Source organism: Aspergillus lentulus (assembly GCF_001445615.1).
Source record: "Aspergillus lentulus DNA, contig: Alt16, strain: IFM 54703, whole genome shotgun sequence".
Taxonomy (NCBI): Eukaryota; Fungi; Ascomycota; class Eurotiomycetes; order Eurotiales; family Aspergillaceae; genus Aspergillus; species Aspergillus lentulus.
In genome coordinates, this window is record NW_028322113.1 from 2,396,436 (window position 1) to 2,412,446 (window position 16,011).

The 16,011-nt window shown below is 50.4% G+C and overlaps 6 protein-coding genes across 6 annotated transcripts; 3 read left to right on the forward strand and 3 right to left on the reverse strand.

Moving 5' to 3' along the window:
• Positions 1-639: 639 nt before the first annotated feature.
• Positions 640-1,827, forward strand: ALT_8256 (uncharacterized protein; the record flags this gene model as incomplete). The annotated part of the gene is made up of 1 exon (XM_033563158.2): positions 640-1,827. The coding sequence occupies one exon, from the start codon at positions 640-642 to the stop codon at positions 1,825-1,827; it is 1,188 nt and encodes a 395-aa protein (XP_033419049.1).
• Positions 1,828-2,311: 484 nt separating this feature from the next.
• ALT_8257 (putative VPS9 domain protein) lies at positions 2,312-6,351 on the reverse strand (the record flags this gene model as incomplete). The annotated part of the gene is made up of 3 exons (XM_033563159.2): positions 2,312-5,904; positions 5,959-6,211; positions 6,274-6,351. The coding sequence occupies 3 exons, from the start codon at positions 6,349-6,351 to the stop codon at positions 2,312-2,314; spliced, it is 3,924 nt and encodes a 1,307-aa protein (XP_033419050.1).
• A 788-nt stretch (positions 6,352-7,139) lies between these two features.
• Positions 7,140-7,838, reverse strand: ALT_8258 (mitochondrial 37S ribosomal protein uS11m; the record flags this gene model as incomplete). The annotated part of the gene is made up of 1 exon (XM_033563160.1): positions 7,140-7,838. One exon carries the CDS (start codon positions 7,836-7,838, stop codon positions 7,140-7,142), a length of 699 nt encoding a protein of 232 aa, XP_033419051.1.
• Positions 7,839-8,313: 475 nt separating this feature from the next.
• Positions 8,314-9,904, forward strand: tim44 (protein translocase subunit TIM44; the record flags this gene model as incomplete). The annotated part of the gene is made up of 2 exons (XM_033563161.1): positions 8,314-9,167; positions 9,229-9,904. The coding sequence occupies 2 exons, from the start codon at positions 8,314-8,316 to the stop codon at positions 9,902-9,904; spliced, it is 1,530 nt and encodes a 509-aa protein (XP_033419052.1).
• Positions 9,905-10,793: 889 nt separating this feature from the next.
• Positions 10,794-11,959, reverse strand: ALT_8260 (small glutamine-rich tetratricopeptide repeat-containing protein 2; the record flags this gene model as incomplete). Its single annotated transcript, XM_033563162.1, has 3 exons — positions 10,794-10,839; positions 10,895-11,883; positions 11,957-11,959. 3 exons carry the CDS (start codon positions 11,957-11,959, stop codon positions 10,794-10,796), a joined length of 1,038 nt encoding a protein of 345 aa, XP_033419053.1.
• A 414-nt stretch (positions 11,960-12,373) lies between these two features.
• On the forward strand, positions 12,374-15,834 carry ALT_8261 (RIC1 family protein; the record flags this gene model as incomplete). The annotated part of the gene is made up of 5 exons (XM_033563163.2): positions 12,374-12,634; positions 12,698-14,092; positions 14,155-14,422; positions 14,477-14,955; positions 15,028-15,834. The coding sequence occupies 5 exons, from the start codon at positions 12,374-12,376 to the stop codon at positions 15,832-15,834; spliced, it is 3,210 nt and encodes a 1,069-aa protein (XP_033419054.2).
• Between the last annotated feature and the right edge of the window lie 177 nt (positions 15,835-16,011).

The window sequence follows — 16,011 nt, forward strand, 5'->3', positions numbered from 1 at the left end:
GACGTCGTTTGTGGAGAAGCAGGCATCTAGATCTATATATCCTTTTTGGGCTTAGTGTATCTGTCGCCATGATTATGATTTCAACATCACGTGCTCTGTCGTGTCTGAAAATATGTTAAGAAGATGGAAGGATTCTGTCACTTAGTGAAGACTATTCAATGGCATATAGAGACACACAAACCACTTCTTAACTATCTATATTATCTAAAGAGACTTGAAAGACCATATGATGATGACATGGATACAAAGCCATTGCAATGAGGTGTCCGAGATGTCCAGTCCTGGGCATACCGCAACTCAACTCGCTTGTCTCATCCTGTGCCTTTTTAGAGCTATAGAGATTAGGCATGATTTGATGCTGATATCCAGCGTTGCGTTTGTTTGTTGAAAATGAACAAAATGCGCAGAAGGAAGCTGCGCCGATCACTTCCCTCGTGCCTGCTTTTACTGGCAGAGTACTAAGCCTCAGCTGCTCAGAGAGTAACAAGCGAATGGTATCCAGATCTCCCTTGTGGCGGTTCCTCCACTCACTGCAACTATGACTTGGGTGTGAGGATTTTATGGCGATCCTAGGTCGACCTTTTGTGAACCATGATGCAAAGACGCCTACTCGTCATGCTCGCAATACTTTGTAGTGCCATGTACACTCTCCAATCAAGCTCTCCCTTTGTGTGCTCTCCGGAACCTTCTATCGCTTCATCAGCATTACTACGGTCGCTATCCAGAGGGGTATCCGCATCGATACCATCATCAACCGCGCCGAAAGGGATTCGTTCATGGCCAAAGGATAGATGGGACAGCATCTACAATTTCTTCAAAGATAAACTGCATATTCAGCAACTGGGCCTTAGAGAAGATGACCGACTGAAAGTCGAGCTGAGCGATGAGGTCGATATATCGGACGATGCCAAGCGTTTAGATTTCACCATTGCCTCAGTGGAATCGACAAAACACCGATCATTGGCTGGGATGGAGACACGCGCAGAATCTACAAAGTTGCACAGGTTGGCTTCAAAAACCCATGGCACGCGTATGCCACCAGCAGTTTACAAGAGAACTGCGAGCTCAACAGTGGATTCTGTGACACCAACACCGTCACATAAGTCCTTTCTCAAGCATTGGAGCTACAAGAAGAGCTCCATTGCTGCCGCGGTGATATTCATAGTTATTACCACTGTGGCGTTTATAGCCCTGAGCGTCCTCCTCTTCAGAAGGCTCCGGCGATCCTGGAAGCAATACAAGAAAGGGAAACGCGATTTCGCGAATTCTAAATACGCTGCAATATCTCCTCTCGACGACAACATTGCTAACTACTCATTTGGCAGCACGCCGAAAATCAGACGCAGCCGCGAATTGTCGATATCTGACAAGAGCCGTCCAATTACTAAGACATACGTCGCGGAAGAGGCGACGAGACTCGAAGCGGTGACTCGAGCACTTTGCGCCCACGCAGATGCCGTGCCGGTTTCGCCTCTGGGCTCATTTGCTGCTCCGAAGCAGTCAGAAGCCAGTCTGCCACAAGCGTCTATGCCAGAGCGCCCAGGCAAATCCGAGTTGCCAGCGGAGCCATGGCGGGCCGGCTTTGTTCCAAAGCAAGTGGTCGTTGTGTCACCTTTGAATCGAATGGTGTCAGGAAAAGCAGCAGAGATTGGGTGGCAATCATCGTTGAGAACTATCGATGAATTAAGCTTGCCTAAGCCGGAAGCAGGCCCTCCAAGGCCACACCGAAAAGCTCGGCGCGAGGTCCGCAATTCAACTCCGTCTACAGACCAACCTTTTCGTCTTCCATCAATCGAGAGAAGCACGTCACCTCTTTTCGAATTCTGAATGTACATGTCACTTCGTTCAAGCGTTCTCATCCTCACGGACCCGAATTTCACGCCATAGCTTTGAGTAACGTGCCCTTCCCCAACCTTTCAGGCCCTGGTACGCTCGTCGAGAGTTTTGAATACTCTGGATCTGTCAATTGCTTAGCGGTTCTAATTGACATTCCTGGAAGCCCGGCGTTTTGTTTGGTTGTAGGCTGTATGACCATTGAAAACATACACATGTCGCTGGAAAGAAATAGTCGCAACAAGAGTTGTACATTCTTGAATCTCTTTTTCCTCACAAGCTGTATAGCTATCTGACATGTTCCTTTCTAAGGAAGAATGGTAGACAATGCATTGATGCCACCGTACCCAATCCTCAATTTCATCAGCGTCGTCACAGATGTAGCGGGTCATTAAAAATTAAAGGCTTTGAACGAGAAGGAAGAGGCACAACACTATTCTATAGGCAAGCAAATGAACCACCGGCACATCAAGTCTATCTATCGTACTGTACGGTTGTTCATCTCACGTATCCGGTTCAAGCACCGTTCAAGGCGTTTCCCTCGCTCCCTTTCTCGGACCAGAGTGGACCTGACAAAGGCGCGGATGGCGTCCCGGCCGACTTTCTCCCGCCAGGATGTCCACCCGGCGAGTTCCCCGACCACAACATCCTTGTTCCATGAGATTTCGCGGGAGAGGCGCCCGATATGGGCTTCAGCCTCTTGGATCTTCTGTTCCAGATCGCGGACTGACTTCTGTCGGGATTCCTCCAGGCCTGGGAAGTTGATATTGAATTTCCGGGGCAAGGACGAGGAGATGAGGGAGGTGCGATTGCGGGAGAGATTGCGGGTTGTGGATTGTAAGTTCGATATGAGCGAAATAGGGCGAGAGAGCGAACCGAGAATTGCAACAGTTGTGTTGTCGATCGAGGAAAAGACGGATAGGAACTGAAGAAGCGGAGAGGAGTCTGAGGATGAGGTTGACAAGTAGGTGGCGTAGCGGGCGAAAGCGTCCACATGTGAACGGGGGAGCGCGTTTGTGGGCTCCTGGAGAGTCGAGACTACGGACGAGCACAGCGCCAGCGCGTCCGCCATATCTGACGCGGCATTCTGCAAGGAATGACCACGGCGAATAAGACTGCGTGTGTTGGCGTGAAGGGCACGAACCATGTCCTGGGCCTGCGCCACGAACTGTTCTGTTTCACGCATGCCTTCAGCTGTCACAGGCGCGTAGTCGTCCGCAATCGACTCGGAGAGCACCAACGCCTTGCACCGGGACCTGTCCGTCATCATCTCCGGCTGCAGCTCGGGAACGAGGAAGAACTCCCACAGCATCTCGTGGGTCGCAAAGGTTGGATGGGTAAGCAGGATTTTCAAGAATCTGTCTAGTCTCTCTTGCATGTTGTGGAGAACCGACCGAGATGGTTTGGAATGGATTTGAAAAGGATTGCGAAAGTCAGAAAGGGAAGGGATATAAGAGGCCGGATGCTCCATTGCGAGGCACTGAGCAAGATTCTCAAAGTCCGAGAGGGTGCGCCGGCATGTAGTGACGGTGTAAGTGGTGGAGCCAGCTCGAGACTCGTCTGACTGGGACTGAGAGCTTGGGGCGCCGGACTTCAATACAAAGCGTACTGTGGCGTCCTCAACAAAGTACGAGCGCACAACCGTGGTGACACGACCAGATGGATCATCATATGCCGAGGGGGAATTCGAGACAAGAATGAGATCGTCAATGCGATTACGGACTTCATCATCTTTGGCGAGCTCGACAGCCGTCAATCCGCGAGCTTCCTTGAGGTGAACGTCGACCCGGGGGTCCAAAAAGAGGATACGCACTTGATCCACGCGGCCGTACTTGCTAGCCATCATCAGTGGCGTGAACTTCTTCTCGTTGGTTGCGTTCGGATCGCAATCGCTTTCTTGTAGAATTCGAATTGTGATCTCTGGGTCACCGACGATGTGTAGCAGTGTATTTCCCTTCGAGTCAACATGCTCGTCAAGCCGCAAAGGCAAGCCGTCTCCCTGAGATCTTTGAGCGGCGGTCAACGCCTCGTTGACCATCGATTTATAATCAGGATGATCATAAGATCTGCACAGAGCAAACAGCGGCGTCTGGCCATTTCTGTCACGTTGTCGCCAAGGAATGAGTCTTTCCAGTCTATACATTACTGATGGCGTACTGAATAAATAGTGGGCAACTGTGCGCCCATGCATGTCTGCTTTTTTTAGGTAACCAGCAATTGTTCGCTCGTCCGTTGCACTGAACAGAAAGTCGAGCAAAGTTTCTACCATTTCAGGGTGACCCAGTTGCACTGCGGCACTGAGCAACGTCGTCCCATCGGTGTTTGTATCCTCGAGGATGTCTTCCAATGAATAGTACTCTTCCAGGCTGAGCAAGTACCTGAGAGCCTCCGGCTGGCGACTGTCAACGGCCATCATGGGAATTGAATCACCCGCAGGATCTTGCGTTTTTGTCAACGTCTCGATTGAGCTGTCCCCTTCAATTGCACTGGTCATCGATTCGATGGTGGTGGTGCGAGAGAGAAGTGAAGTAGCTGACGACTCCGATATGCTGCGTACATCCATCGAGACTTTCTTCACAGGACGCTGAACTTCCTTCGGCGGGGAGGTGTTTGCCCATGTTTGAAATGGGAACACATGCGCCAGCGGTGGCACCTCGGAAGGACTTTCATCAGTTTCTTGAGGTCCACTGGACCTTGAGAGCCTTCGATGAATAGAATGTCCTCGTAGTGGTTCATCCACTTCTCCAACCTTATCGGTTTTGAAGAAGACTGATTTCCCTTCTGGCTCGTCCGGGGCATCGTCCATTGAGCTATGGTCACCTTTGCGTTCAAGAATGGCCTTCATTTCACCAACTCGGCCGGCTCTAGTGGCATTCCACAGGCGCTTGTTGCGAACACTGGCTCTTCTGAGGCCCGCTGAATCAGTCACTAAGTACGTAAGGACTGCCTCGAAGGTGCTCAAAGCATAACCCATTTCACCGCTATCAACATCGTCGATATAGATGAAGTGCTGCATATACAAGAGTCTTGCTTGAAGATGTCTGACCTGGGATCTGATAACCACAATAAGTAACAAGGAGACCAGAATATCGGCATTTACGGTGACAGGCGCAATCTGTTTCTCCGAGGCTTGAAGGTTCCCGTTATCATACGTCCCGGGGTACGATAAGACCTTGACTGTCTCCAGCAGAGTATTGAGCATGTCGTGTGGACACTTTGCGTCCGTCATCTTTCGGAACTCCTCGACCGCTCTCCCGAGCCGATACAGCAGCTCTCTTTTGCCCTCTCGGCCTCCTTCGACAGCGATACCTACCTGCGAAACATCTAGATTCTCCATATGACGGATTCTGGAATCCAGTTCTGCGTCCTCGGGTTGACGGAAACTGCATAGCCGAGGGAACAGTAGCGGCTCGTGTACTTGTTCGGCAACATAACGCTCAATCAACCGTTCTACCAGAGGTCCGGTGAGGTCGGTTGTCGCGCCGAGGAGAGACAACTGCTGTTTGTCCACGAGCCGGAACAGATCGATGGCAGCGGTAACTGCTGTCTCCAGACTGCGGCGCATCAAGTCCTCATCATCTTCGAAGTACTCCTCGGAATTAAAGGGTAGGCCTTCTCTGTTGCGGGACGATGCGCTCCGAATAGAAGCGACTTCATCCGCCGAAGATTCATCGCGATCCGGTTTACGTTCGTGGTCATCAGGGATGGAAGGCGAGCGCGATGGAGGTGGCGGTAACGGTTTTCCCAGTTCTTTCCCAAATTCTCGAAATAATCTGTCCAAGCCTGGCTGCATCTGTCTTGCGATCATAGGAAAATTGGCCAGCAGTTCTCCGAACGACTTGATTTCTTTCTTCGGTAATGAAGCGGTAGAATCCCCAGACTTGGCACCAGTATTCGTGACTACTCTTTGAGGTAGCGACCCGGGCACTACAGCAGAAATGATCTTCCCTGGGTCGAATAAGCCGATCAACGGGCGGGAGATGTAATAGATAAGCCATGGCTGAGAGTCGGTACTTGGAGTATAGTACAGAGCGTCGGACAGGAGCTGAGCTTGGGTTAGGGATTTGAAGCCTGGCAATGTTGTTCAGCACAGAGGAAAACGCAGAACAAAAGAGGGCTTCCTACCTTTATTGCTGTAAACCGAGCTCTCTTTGACAATCACAGTTCGCCCGTTGACAGTTGTCACCTGCTTTGCCTTCCCCCTGCTATCCCGAACGTTCGAATCGTCCTTGGCGTTCCCGGTAACTCCATTGGCAATCGGTATTCGCAGTGTATGACTTCCCAGAAACTCTTCGGATACCACAAGGTCGGAATAGAGGAGGTTGGACTCACGATCTCGCGACCCGATTAAGGATTCCGTGATCGGAACGAGCAGAACCTATAGCAAAGGTAAGAGACTGTTCCCGAATCTTAGTCCAATAAGATCCCAACAAGGCATACATGATTCTCTATCGGCAGACACTGCCCTGGGACAGTGCTTCGGAAGAAGGCACGGAGAAAGGGATTTAGAGGGTGCATCCAAACGGTCTTGGACGACGGCCCGAGAAAGATGTTCCGGCACTCATCAAGCCGTTCGTCTCAATTCCAAAGTCGGGTTTGCGCTGCACCCGGTGATCGTCACAAGAGAGGAGCAGTTCCGGCGCATACGCTCGCTGAGGATCTAGTAACCGCGCCAGGCCCGACTATTGCTGAAACCCTCAAACAAAAGTCAAATCTAAGTAATGGATGTCGGTTGAGATAAATTCCATACAATCAAACAAAAAATAGATAGCAGAATTGAGATTCACGTAGAAACGTTTGCGATCAAAGATGAGGAGCTGAAGCCTTTCAGCCAGCAGCTTTCGGAGACACTGGAGCTCATGCGCTAGTCCGTATTTGGTAAGCTGCTAATCATCTATGGCAAGCAGTGTTTTTGGTGCATTGGGAAACTACTGAGGAGTTCCTCAACACCTAAAAATGATAGTGCTCGAGAAAAGGCATTGACATTGCTAGGTAAGGAAGATGCGAGTTGGCGTCAAGATGAGATCAAGATGCAGAAATACGACCTAAGAATCTTTTGTGTATCTCCAGTAGTAAAACACGACTAATGTACAAATATAGCTGCAGCCCAGACGGATTCACTGAAGATCTCAGACACTGCAGAGTCACATAGTAGACTCATAGAACCCCAATTGTGCGAGCCAATGCCTGATACTGAAATGAATCGCTGTCCATCAAGCTCCTTGTCTTCAGCTGACGCTGAAGCGAAGGAACAGATGCCTTTCGCGTCGATGGTCATATGAAGAGAATATAGATATCACGCAGGATTAACCCAGTCTGCGGACCTTTCTGCTTCTCGTGCCACCGAACTTTATCCGTGTCGAATCTGTCACTCGGCTCACCAGCCCGCGAATATTCCTTCCCTCACTGCCAAGCAGAACCTTGGTAAACGCTTCTCGACCTTGGCCGAAGCCCTGAAATACGATTTCAAGTCGTTGGATGTTCATAAGATAGCCTCTTTCCTGAATTTGACCAAACACGTGGGACGTCAACTGATAAGCTGGGTCATATCCAGAACGGCCACCTTTCCGAAAGCCGAGGTGTCCACAGCTCATCGACAGCATTGGGTTCCCGTTCGGTTGCGTCAGCGTGAGAAGTGTATTGTGTTTGTGGGCGTAAACGTGAAGATGGTGAGGAGGAGAACGATCGGCATATGGGTCTTTAATCATCTCTGCTTCCAAACTCTCGGCCATGCGGGAATAGTCGCGACTGACGGCCTGGCTAGCGCGAGCTTTTTCTCCCTGCATCATTCTAGTAATAGCAGAGAGTGGCGAATTGTCTTCAGTAGTCTGTTCCGACTTGGGATTCAGAATTTGTCTCTCAATCTCGCGAGTCTTTTCTTTCGCGCTTGAGCTGGGGTTCATGGTAGTAGAAAATGGGCGCATCACGCGCGGGGAGATCACTCGTGACTGGCATGATCGGCTAGTATGCGACAATGCCTTGACCCAGGAGGTGAAAGAGTTCATCTTGCTGCGTGGCCGAGGATAATATCAGAGACGTCCGGCAGTTGAAGCAAATAAGGGCAGCGAAAGGCCAGTCGAATTGGCCAAACGCACAATAGAACTTCGAATTGAGCGGAAGACCGAGGTGATAACGGAATAAAAGGAGAGATCAAGTACAGAGTTTGAAACGGGATGCGGTATACACTCAGCTAATCCGGTTGAATCGGCAACAATAACACCTTGTCGATGGGGCCTGGAGAAAATGGCGGCGGAAAAGGCGAGGCCCGAAGTTTTCGATCTTGGCACCCGCGATCTCAACTTTTTTCCCTTCTTCACCAGTCGAATCGCTTCTTCTCTTCTACTCCCCACGCCCCAAATTTACTTCCTCCTCAACATTTGGGGTCTGACCCGTATTCTTCGTCACCCCTCCTAAACTAATCTTGCAATATTTGACTTATATTTGTCTCCGGATTTCCAGAGCATGATCTCGGCTAACAAAATGTCGGCTGTCGCACGGGCGGCCACTTTACGGTCCCATGTTCCCAGCCTGAGGACGACATACGGCAATGCCATCGCTCCTTCGCGGACTCTGATTCAAACTTGCGCTTATTCAACCTCCATCTCTACCTCGCCTACAGTATTACAGCGCCAACAATCGTCTCTCCCCACACGGGTTCAACTTATCTCTCCGTATACTGCTTTGCCTCTGACGCGGTCATTCCATATTGCCACCGCCCGTTGGCAACAACAGCAAAAAGAGAAGCAGAGTGAAGAACAGAAAAGTGAGAAGAGCGAAGAGGCGAAGAGTGAAGGGGAAAAGGAAGAAGGACAGAAGGAGGCGCCTCCACCACCACCGCCTCACGGAGATAAGACTCCATGGCAGGTTTTCAGAGAGACCCTCCAAGCAGAGTTCAAGGCATCAAAGGAATGGAATGAGTCTACTAAGGCTCTCGCATCCTCTGCTCATGAGCTCGCCGAGAACGAGAATGTCAAGCGCGCTCGTGCCGCTTATGAAGCCGCTTCCGGTGCAGCAACTTCGAAGACGTCGGCTGCGTTGAAAAAGACCGGTCAGGCCATCGGAAAAGGAGCTGCATGGACATGGGAAACGCCTGTTGTTAAGGGTATCAGGAAGGGTGTCAGCGCCACTGGTGCCGGACTTGAAAAGGCCACAAGACCCGTACGTGAGACGGAGGCCTACAAGAACGTAAAGGAAGCCATCGACGACGGAAGCAGCTCTCGCTATGGTGGCTGGATTGAGAAGGAGGAGCGCCGTAGACAGCGGCAATTGCGTGAGCAGAAGGAAATGATGAAGAGCGGGCGCCGTTCGGCCGAGCCGCTGGTTGAAGATCCAAAGTAAGTGCTACTTTCACATGGAGCTTTTTCTTTTCACAATTCTGACAATTGCCTGGTGCAGTGCGGGTACCAACCTCACCCTTCACAAGGACTCTGCTTGGAAAGAGTCGTGGCGCGAATTCAAGGACTCAAATCCTATGATGCAGAAACTCTTCGCTCTGAAGGAGACATACAACGAATCCGAGAACCCTCTCATCAGTACAGCACGCAGCATCTCGGATCGTGTCGCTAGTTTCTTCGCCGAAAATGAGACTGCCCAGGTCATCAAGAAGTTCCGGGAGATGGATCCCAATTTCCAGATGGAGTCATTCCTGAGGGAGATGCGCGAATATATACTACCAGAAGTACTTGATGCCTATGTCAAAGGCGATATTGAGACGCTCAAGCTCTGGCTCTCTGATGCGCAATTCCATGTTTACGCTGCTCTTTCCAAACAATACACCACTGCGGGACTCAAGTCGGATGGCCGCATCCTCGATATCCGAGGTGTTGACGTTTCTCACGCCCGTATGCTGGAGCCAGGCGAGATTCCCGTCTTCGTTGTGACCTGCCGTACACAGGAGGTACATGTTTACCGTAACGTTAAGACGGGCGAACTCGCAGCCGGTATGGAAGACAAGGTGCAGCTGGTTACCTATGCCATTGGTCTCACGAGAATACCCGAGGACGTCAACAATCCCGAGACCAGAGGATGGAGGTTGATTGAACTGCAGAAGGCTGCCCGTGACTACATCTAAGGTCCTCGCAACATCTACTCCTACGTACCTTATCCTTCAACAACTTCTCAACCGTCACTCTCCATTTCCTGATTATCGGCGGCCTTTTGATGATGAATCACCTCTCATACTCTTCTCGGTTGTTTTGATATCATGCCACTGTACCATATCGACTATCTAAATAGAGACTCGGCGGAACCGGCGCTCATGTTTTATCTGTGATAGTAACTTCGGCCTATTGATCCATTTCTTCAATGTCTTTCCTATTCCTTTTTTTTATTATTACTCCCTGAGTACCTTTGTCCTCTCCACAGATTTCACGGACCAGTTTTCCTGGCCTTCATGGTCTCTCTGAGGCGATTGCCGTCAGCAAAGGCTGGGCGGACGGATCGTTACAAATAGCGAGGACATCTTTGATCCTGGATTGCCTGCATAATAGCCAATATCCTTTCTTCCCCTATCTCTATCGGCGTATACGGCGTTGTATTATGTGATCTGCGACAACCAACTCCACTCCGAGCATTCTCATGTATTGGCATCTGGAATCATACCCAGCCTTTTAGCCGGTTTCTGCTGCTTTTTGGTACGAGCTACCTGGACATATATTTTGATCCTTGATACTACAATACACTGGTGGCTTCTTGGTGTGCCTTGTCAGGGTAAACCTATAACTAATCAGTGATAAATATAAATGACTACTCCGTATTTTGGCGAGATTGGATATCATTTAGCGATTATAGCTTCTATCCGTTTGCAAAAGTCATGACCAAGCTGGTATGGCCCGTATTCAATAATCCACAGGTGGATGAAGCCAGAGAAGGTGAATATCTTTTAGACAAATTCAGAGGTAATATATCGTAGCTGGAAGGGAAAAGAGGAACTTTCATGCATCTGGTGTTAATTTTCTGCTTTACTGCTGACCTCCACGTCCGGCACCGCCCATCATGTTCCTTGCCCTATACAGTTTTGTTAGTTTTCTGTGCCATGAAAGAAGTAAATGCATAAACTTACATCTCCGCAAGACTTGGGTCGCTCATCAAGCTAGACATGTCCGGCATTCCACCGCCGCTTCCGAAGTTCTCGGCCATCTGCCTCAACTGAGGGTTGTTCATGAGGTTGTTCAGCATGTCTGGGTTGCTCATCAAGTTCTGGGCCATGCTCGCGAACATGGGGTTGCTCATGATAGAGCTAAGGTCGGGCATACCACCGCCGCCGCCACCTCTACCACCGAGCATGCTGGCGAGAGAGGAAAGATCAGGCATTCCACCAGCACCGCGCGATGCTCCAGCGGCATCGTCGACATCGTCGGCAGGAGGCTCGGCACCACGGGTGGCCTCTTCAATCTTCCGCTTGGTGGTTTCCAGACCTCTCTTCATTGCATCACTACCTCCGTTACCTTCCGCCTCAATACCCTTTTCGTAGGCTTCTTTTGCTCCCTTGTAGTCTGCCATATCGAACCGCGCGAGACCGAGACGACTCCAGGCCTTGGAGTACTTGGGATCCACAACAGTGGCGAGTTCCGCATCCTCCGCAGCTTTTTCATGTTGACCGGAGGCTGAGTAGGCAGCAGCACGGTTGGAGAGATAAATCGGGTTCGCGGGGGCGATGGACAGGGCCTGAGTGTAAAGGTCGATCGCCTTACTGTATTCCTTGCGGGCCATGGCTGCATTTCCCTCCGATTTCAACTTGTCGGATTCGGGTGTGGGGGCACCAGCCTTGGGCTGCTGTGCCTCTGTGCTCTGAGCCTGCCCTCCAGCACTGGCGGATTCTGTCGAAGGCTTCTTACGGAGCTTCTCGTAGACGCTGAAAATGCTCGCCAGAGATTGTCCGCCAAGGGCGTCCTTGACATCGGAGGGGTCGACCTTGAAAGTGTCCGCAATACACGACTGAGCGATCTCAATGGATTCAGCGTCATCCGCAGTCAGAGTGCCATCCTTCAGGCTGGAGTTTAAAAAGTCAATAATCGCAAGCGCCAGGCGCTTCTGAGACTCGGTGGGAGCCTAGATGGAACAGGACTTGGTAAGTTACTGATCTGCCATGAATACGGCGTATTGGAGAGCCGGACCATCTTACCATTTTGTGAACTGACTGAGTATCGCACTAAACGGTCGGATTGGATCGAAGTCAAAAAAAAATTAAAAGACAGATAAGCAAGCGGAACACTGGAGAATCAATCGAATACTCGTGAAGCTGAACGAATGCGGGGGGTTCTCGCCCGCGGTGTTTGCTTTGTTTGTTCTGTTTGTCAGGGGAAACTCCGGTACACGTGACGATTGGATCATCATCAACATGTCGGCTCGAATACAATCGTACACATCAGATATTCGTTGAATTGATGGCTGAGACGTGGAGGACTTTGATAATCGCGGCGGGTCTCTCTGGGATTGTAATGTCCCGAGATTGACACATCAAACTCCATCCTAGAGCAGTCGAAGATGACTCAATGTGAGCTCCTCCTCCTGTCTGTGACTATCGCACCCAAGTCGAGCCATGTACTGGCCAAATGGAGTTCCGCGGGTCTATGCGATCAATGGCCCAGGGATTCCAATTACTTCACATATCCAGCCCGAGGCAAAGGAGCGTGAGATTGCCGAAGAGGAGAGATCTGCAACGGATCACAATGTCAAGGGAGAGGGGCCCGAAACTGGGTCGGCCTGGGCCAATGAGGCCATTACTGGTCTGTGTATTTCTCGGAGCGGTCACATATTTGCGACGATGACCGACTCCTCGATAGCTGTTTGGCAGACTAGAGTATGCCCTTGCGAGCCTGTTGGTTGTTATAGAGCGTGAATTGATCTGCTGACTTGCCGTTAGCCTACCGCAGTTGTTGCTGCGATTGCCCGCTCCGCCTCATCCATGAAGACATATGGGTCGAATGTCTCTGTTCTGATGCATCCTGACTCGACGATACTTGCTGTGCAGACACTGGGTGGATATTTGCTTACTTATACGATTGCAACTGATCCCACCAGTCGCGTATATCAACAACATTTCGATCAATCGAGTCAGAACCGTCGTCACCAACTCGCCCGACTGTCCGCGGAGGACGATGCGAATGCGGTGCGTGATGTCAGCCTCCGCTTTCGGATGGCAATCAAGATCGAATCTGGTATTGTCAAAGCTCTGGCTCTTGACCGGGAGCTGGTTGTAGCCACCGTCAAACCAGCGGCTGTCCAATGCATTCGGTGGGCTCCTGACGCCAGCGGAGCCCAGACCACATCAGAGCTACTCAGTCGTATTCTGAATGTTTCGAAGCGCACCTCTATCACGGATATGGTCTACGATCGAGCAATCAATCTATTGGTGTGGGTTACCAGCGAGGGACAAGCATATGCCGTACAACGACTCCCGGAGAGCACCAGCACAGCAGACTCTCCAAGGAAACTTTTCCAAGGCCACTGCTTCCACGATCCGAAGCATGATGGCGAACAAGCAGTCAAGGTCGCGATCAATGCCCGGTTTTCGTTGCTCACAGTGAACTGCGCCAATGGTGAGATCCTCGTCTATACAGCAAAAGACTATCTTGGGAATGTTCCATTCTCACACAAGCTCCAACTACCCGCTTCTCCTACTACAATTGGCATCTTGAACTTTATGTCCTACTCTCCGGATGGATATTGTCTTTTTGCAGGCTATGATCATGGCTGGACAACATGGAGCGTATTTGGCAAACCGGGTGGAAACAGCTTCTCGGTGGATAGATCACTCGCTGCAAACAATTCTGAAGACTGGTTGACTGGGGTATCCAATGGATGCTGGGTAGGCGGAGGGTCAGACATACTATTGACAGGGCGGAATGACCGTCGCATATGGATCCTTGAAACAGCCCGAAGCGCTCTTACGGGGTGTTTTTCTTCAGCTAATCTAGCCAGGGGCTTGTTACAGACTGGCACAGAAGTCATCTTGTATCGCGGCCATGATTTACCTGATCTTATGACAATCTCGGGCAAGGACTCGTTGTGGCATCATGCACAGTATCCTCCAGCGTATCTCCATTCCCAGTGGCCGATCCGCTCGAGCGTCGTCTCGCAAGATGGGCGATACATAGCCATTGCAGGTAGACGGGGACTGGCGCATTACAGCGTCAACAGTGGTCGCTGGAAAGTCTTCGAAGATCCGAAGACAGAGAATTCATTTGCCGTTCGCGGCGGCATGTGCTGGTATGGGCACATTCTGATTGCCGCCGTGGAAAGCGATGGCTCCTACGAGGTTCGTCTTTTGAGTGTCACTAAACTGTTTTGAAGCAACAGAAGGTTGATGGTTTTTTACAGCTGCGTCTATATTCCCGAGAACTGTCTTTGAACAGGCATTCAATATTGCACACAGAACACCTTCCCTCGCCGGTAGTGTTCATAGGACCTTCTGGCGAAGACTCCCTTCTCGTCTACACTTATGATAACATTTTATACCATTATATTATCAACTCGATGCAGCAACGGATAACCCTTGTCCCTGTTGGTCAGATTGCGTTCAATGGTATTGTGCGGGCACCTACCAGAGTTCGGGCGATTAGCTGGGTACTGCCGGAGGACCAGATGAGTAAGTATCACTCTCATGGGTTATTGAAATGTGGCAGTTTCTAACGTCTGGCAGGAAACGGTGACCCGTCTCAGGATGTAAAGGTGGCATCGGTGCTACTCTTGGTTGACGGAAACATGGTTCTGTTGCAACCTTCCTTGGCAGAGTCTGGCGAACTTAAATATGATATGCGGGTGATTTCTCACGACGTTGAGTACTATATCTTGATGCGAGATCAATTCTCCTTCAATTTTGCACCGCCGGTGGATGAGTCTATTCCAGCCAGCCCTTCGGCTGAGGCGGCATTGAGTGCGTACCACCATAGTGATCAGTCATTGCGGGACTCCCTCTGGATGTTCTGTGGCAAGGAATTGCTCGTCTGGGGAGATGTGCATGACGTTCTGCAACGAGAGGAAGTGCCAAAGCCAATACAAGTGCCTTTGGACTTCTACCCACTGTCAGTACTGTTGAACAAGGGCATAGTTTTGGGTGTCGAGTCGGAAATGATACAAAGACGTGATGTCACATTTGCAGCTCTGAAATTCGCTATAAGGGTATGATCTTCCATTTTTCTTTTTTCCCTTATACACGTCACCCATGTTGCCATATGTACTGATGTTGAACAGACTCATTTATTCCTACCATATGTCCTACAACATGATCTTGTCCGTGGAGACATCGCGGCAGCACTCACACTATGCCAACGTTTCTCCCACCTCTCATACTTCCCACATGCCTTGGAAATGCTTTTGCACCACGTCCTGGATGACGAGGTTGATAACGAGAGGAAAGAAAGCAAGACAAATGATCCCTCACAAAGACACGAGCCACTATTGCCATCCGTCATTTCATTCCTTCAAGCATCACTGCCGGTTAAAGTGTTTTTGGACATTGTTGTCCAGTGCACGAGAAAGACCGAGCTTCGCTCATGGCGCACACTGTTCAACCACTTGCCTCCTCCGAAGGATCTTTTTGAACAAGCCCTGAGGCTCAACTCGCTCAAGACGGCAGTGGGGTATCTGCTCGTCTTACAAGCCATGGAGGACGAAGGCGAGGGTGGTCACGAGGCTCCAATTGAGGACTATGTTGTCCGTCTCATTGGACTTGCCTCGCAAAATAGTGATTGGGAGCTCTGTGGTGAACTGGCGCGGTTCCTAATTGCTCTTGATGCATCTGGGGATATGCTTCGACGCGCTATCTCGCGGGTCGGGCTGAGAAACGCAGTTCAATCAGGAGGCGGGTTGAACTTGAACGGCTCGGGGATCAGTGCGAAAGGATTAGGCTTGGGCATTTATTCACCACCGTGGCCAACATTATCGCCAACATCGTCCGTATCCCCACACTCGCGACAACGGATTAGTTCTGAGGACCAAGGGTCCCCTGTGGGCAGCGCGACAGACGATCAGAGCACATTCTCTGCGATCAGTCACTAGCATGTACGCAAGAGCGTGTCGCAGCTTCTCTTCTACAATTGTATTCAATTGAATTTTATCCGTATATAGACGTTTCCCTAAGCCTATCAGGCTCAACAGTCGGAATGTTCATGAAAGTCATCTTCATTGACGAGACAGAGTTTCATCAGCCATGGCATATATGTGCTGCTTCCATGT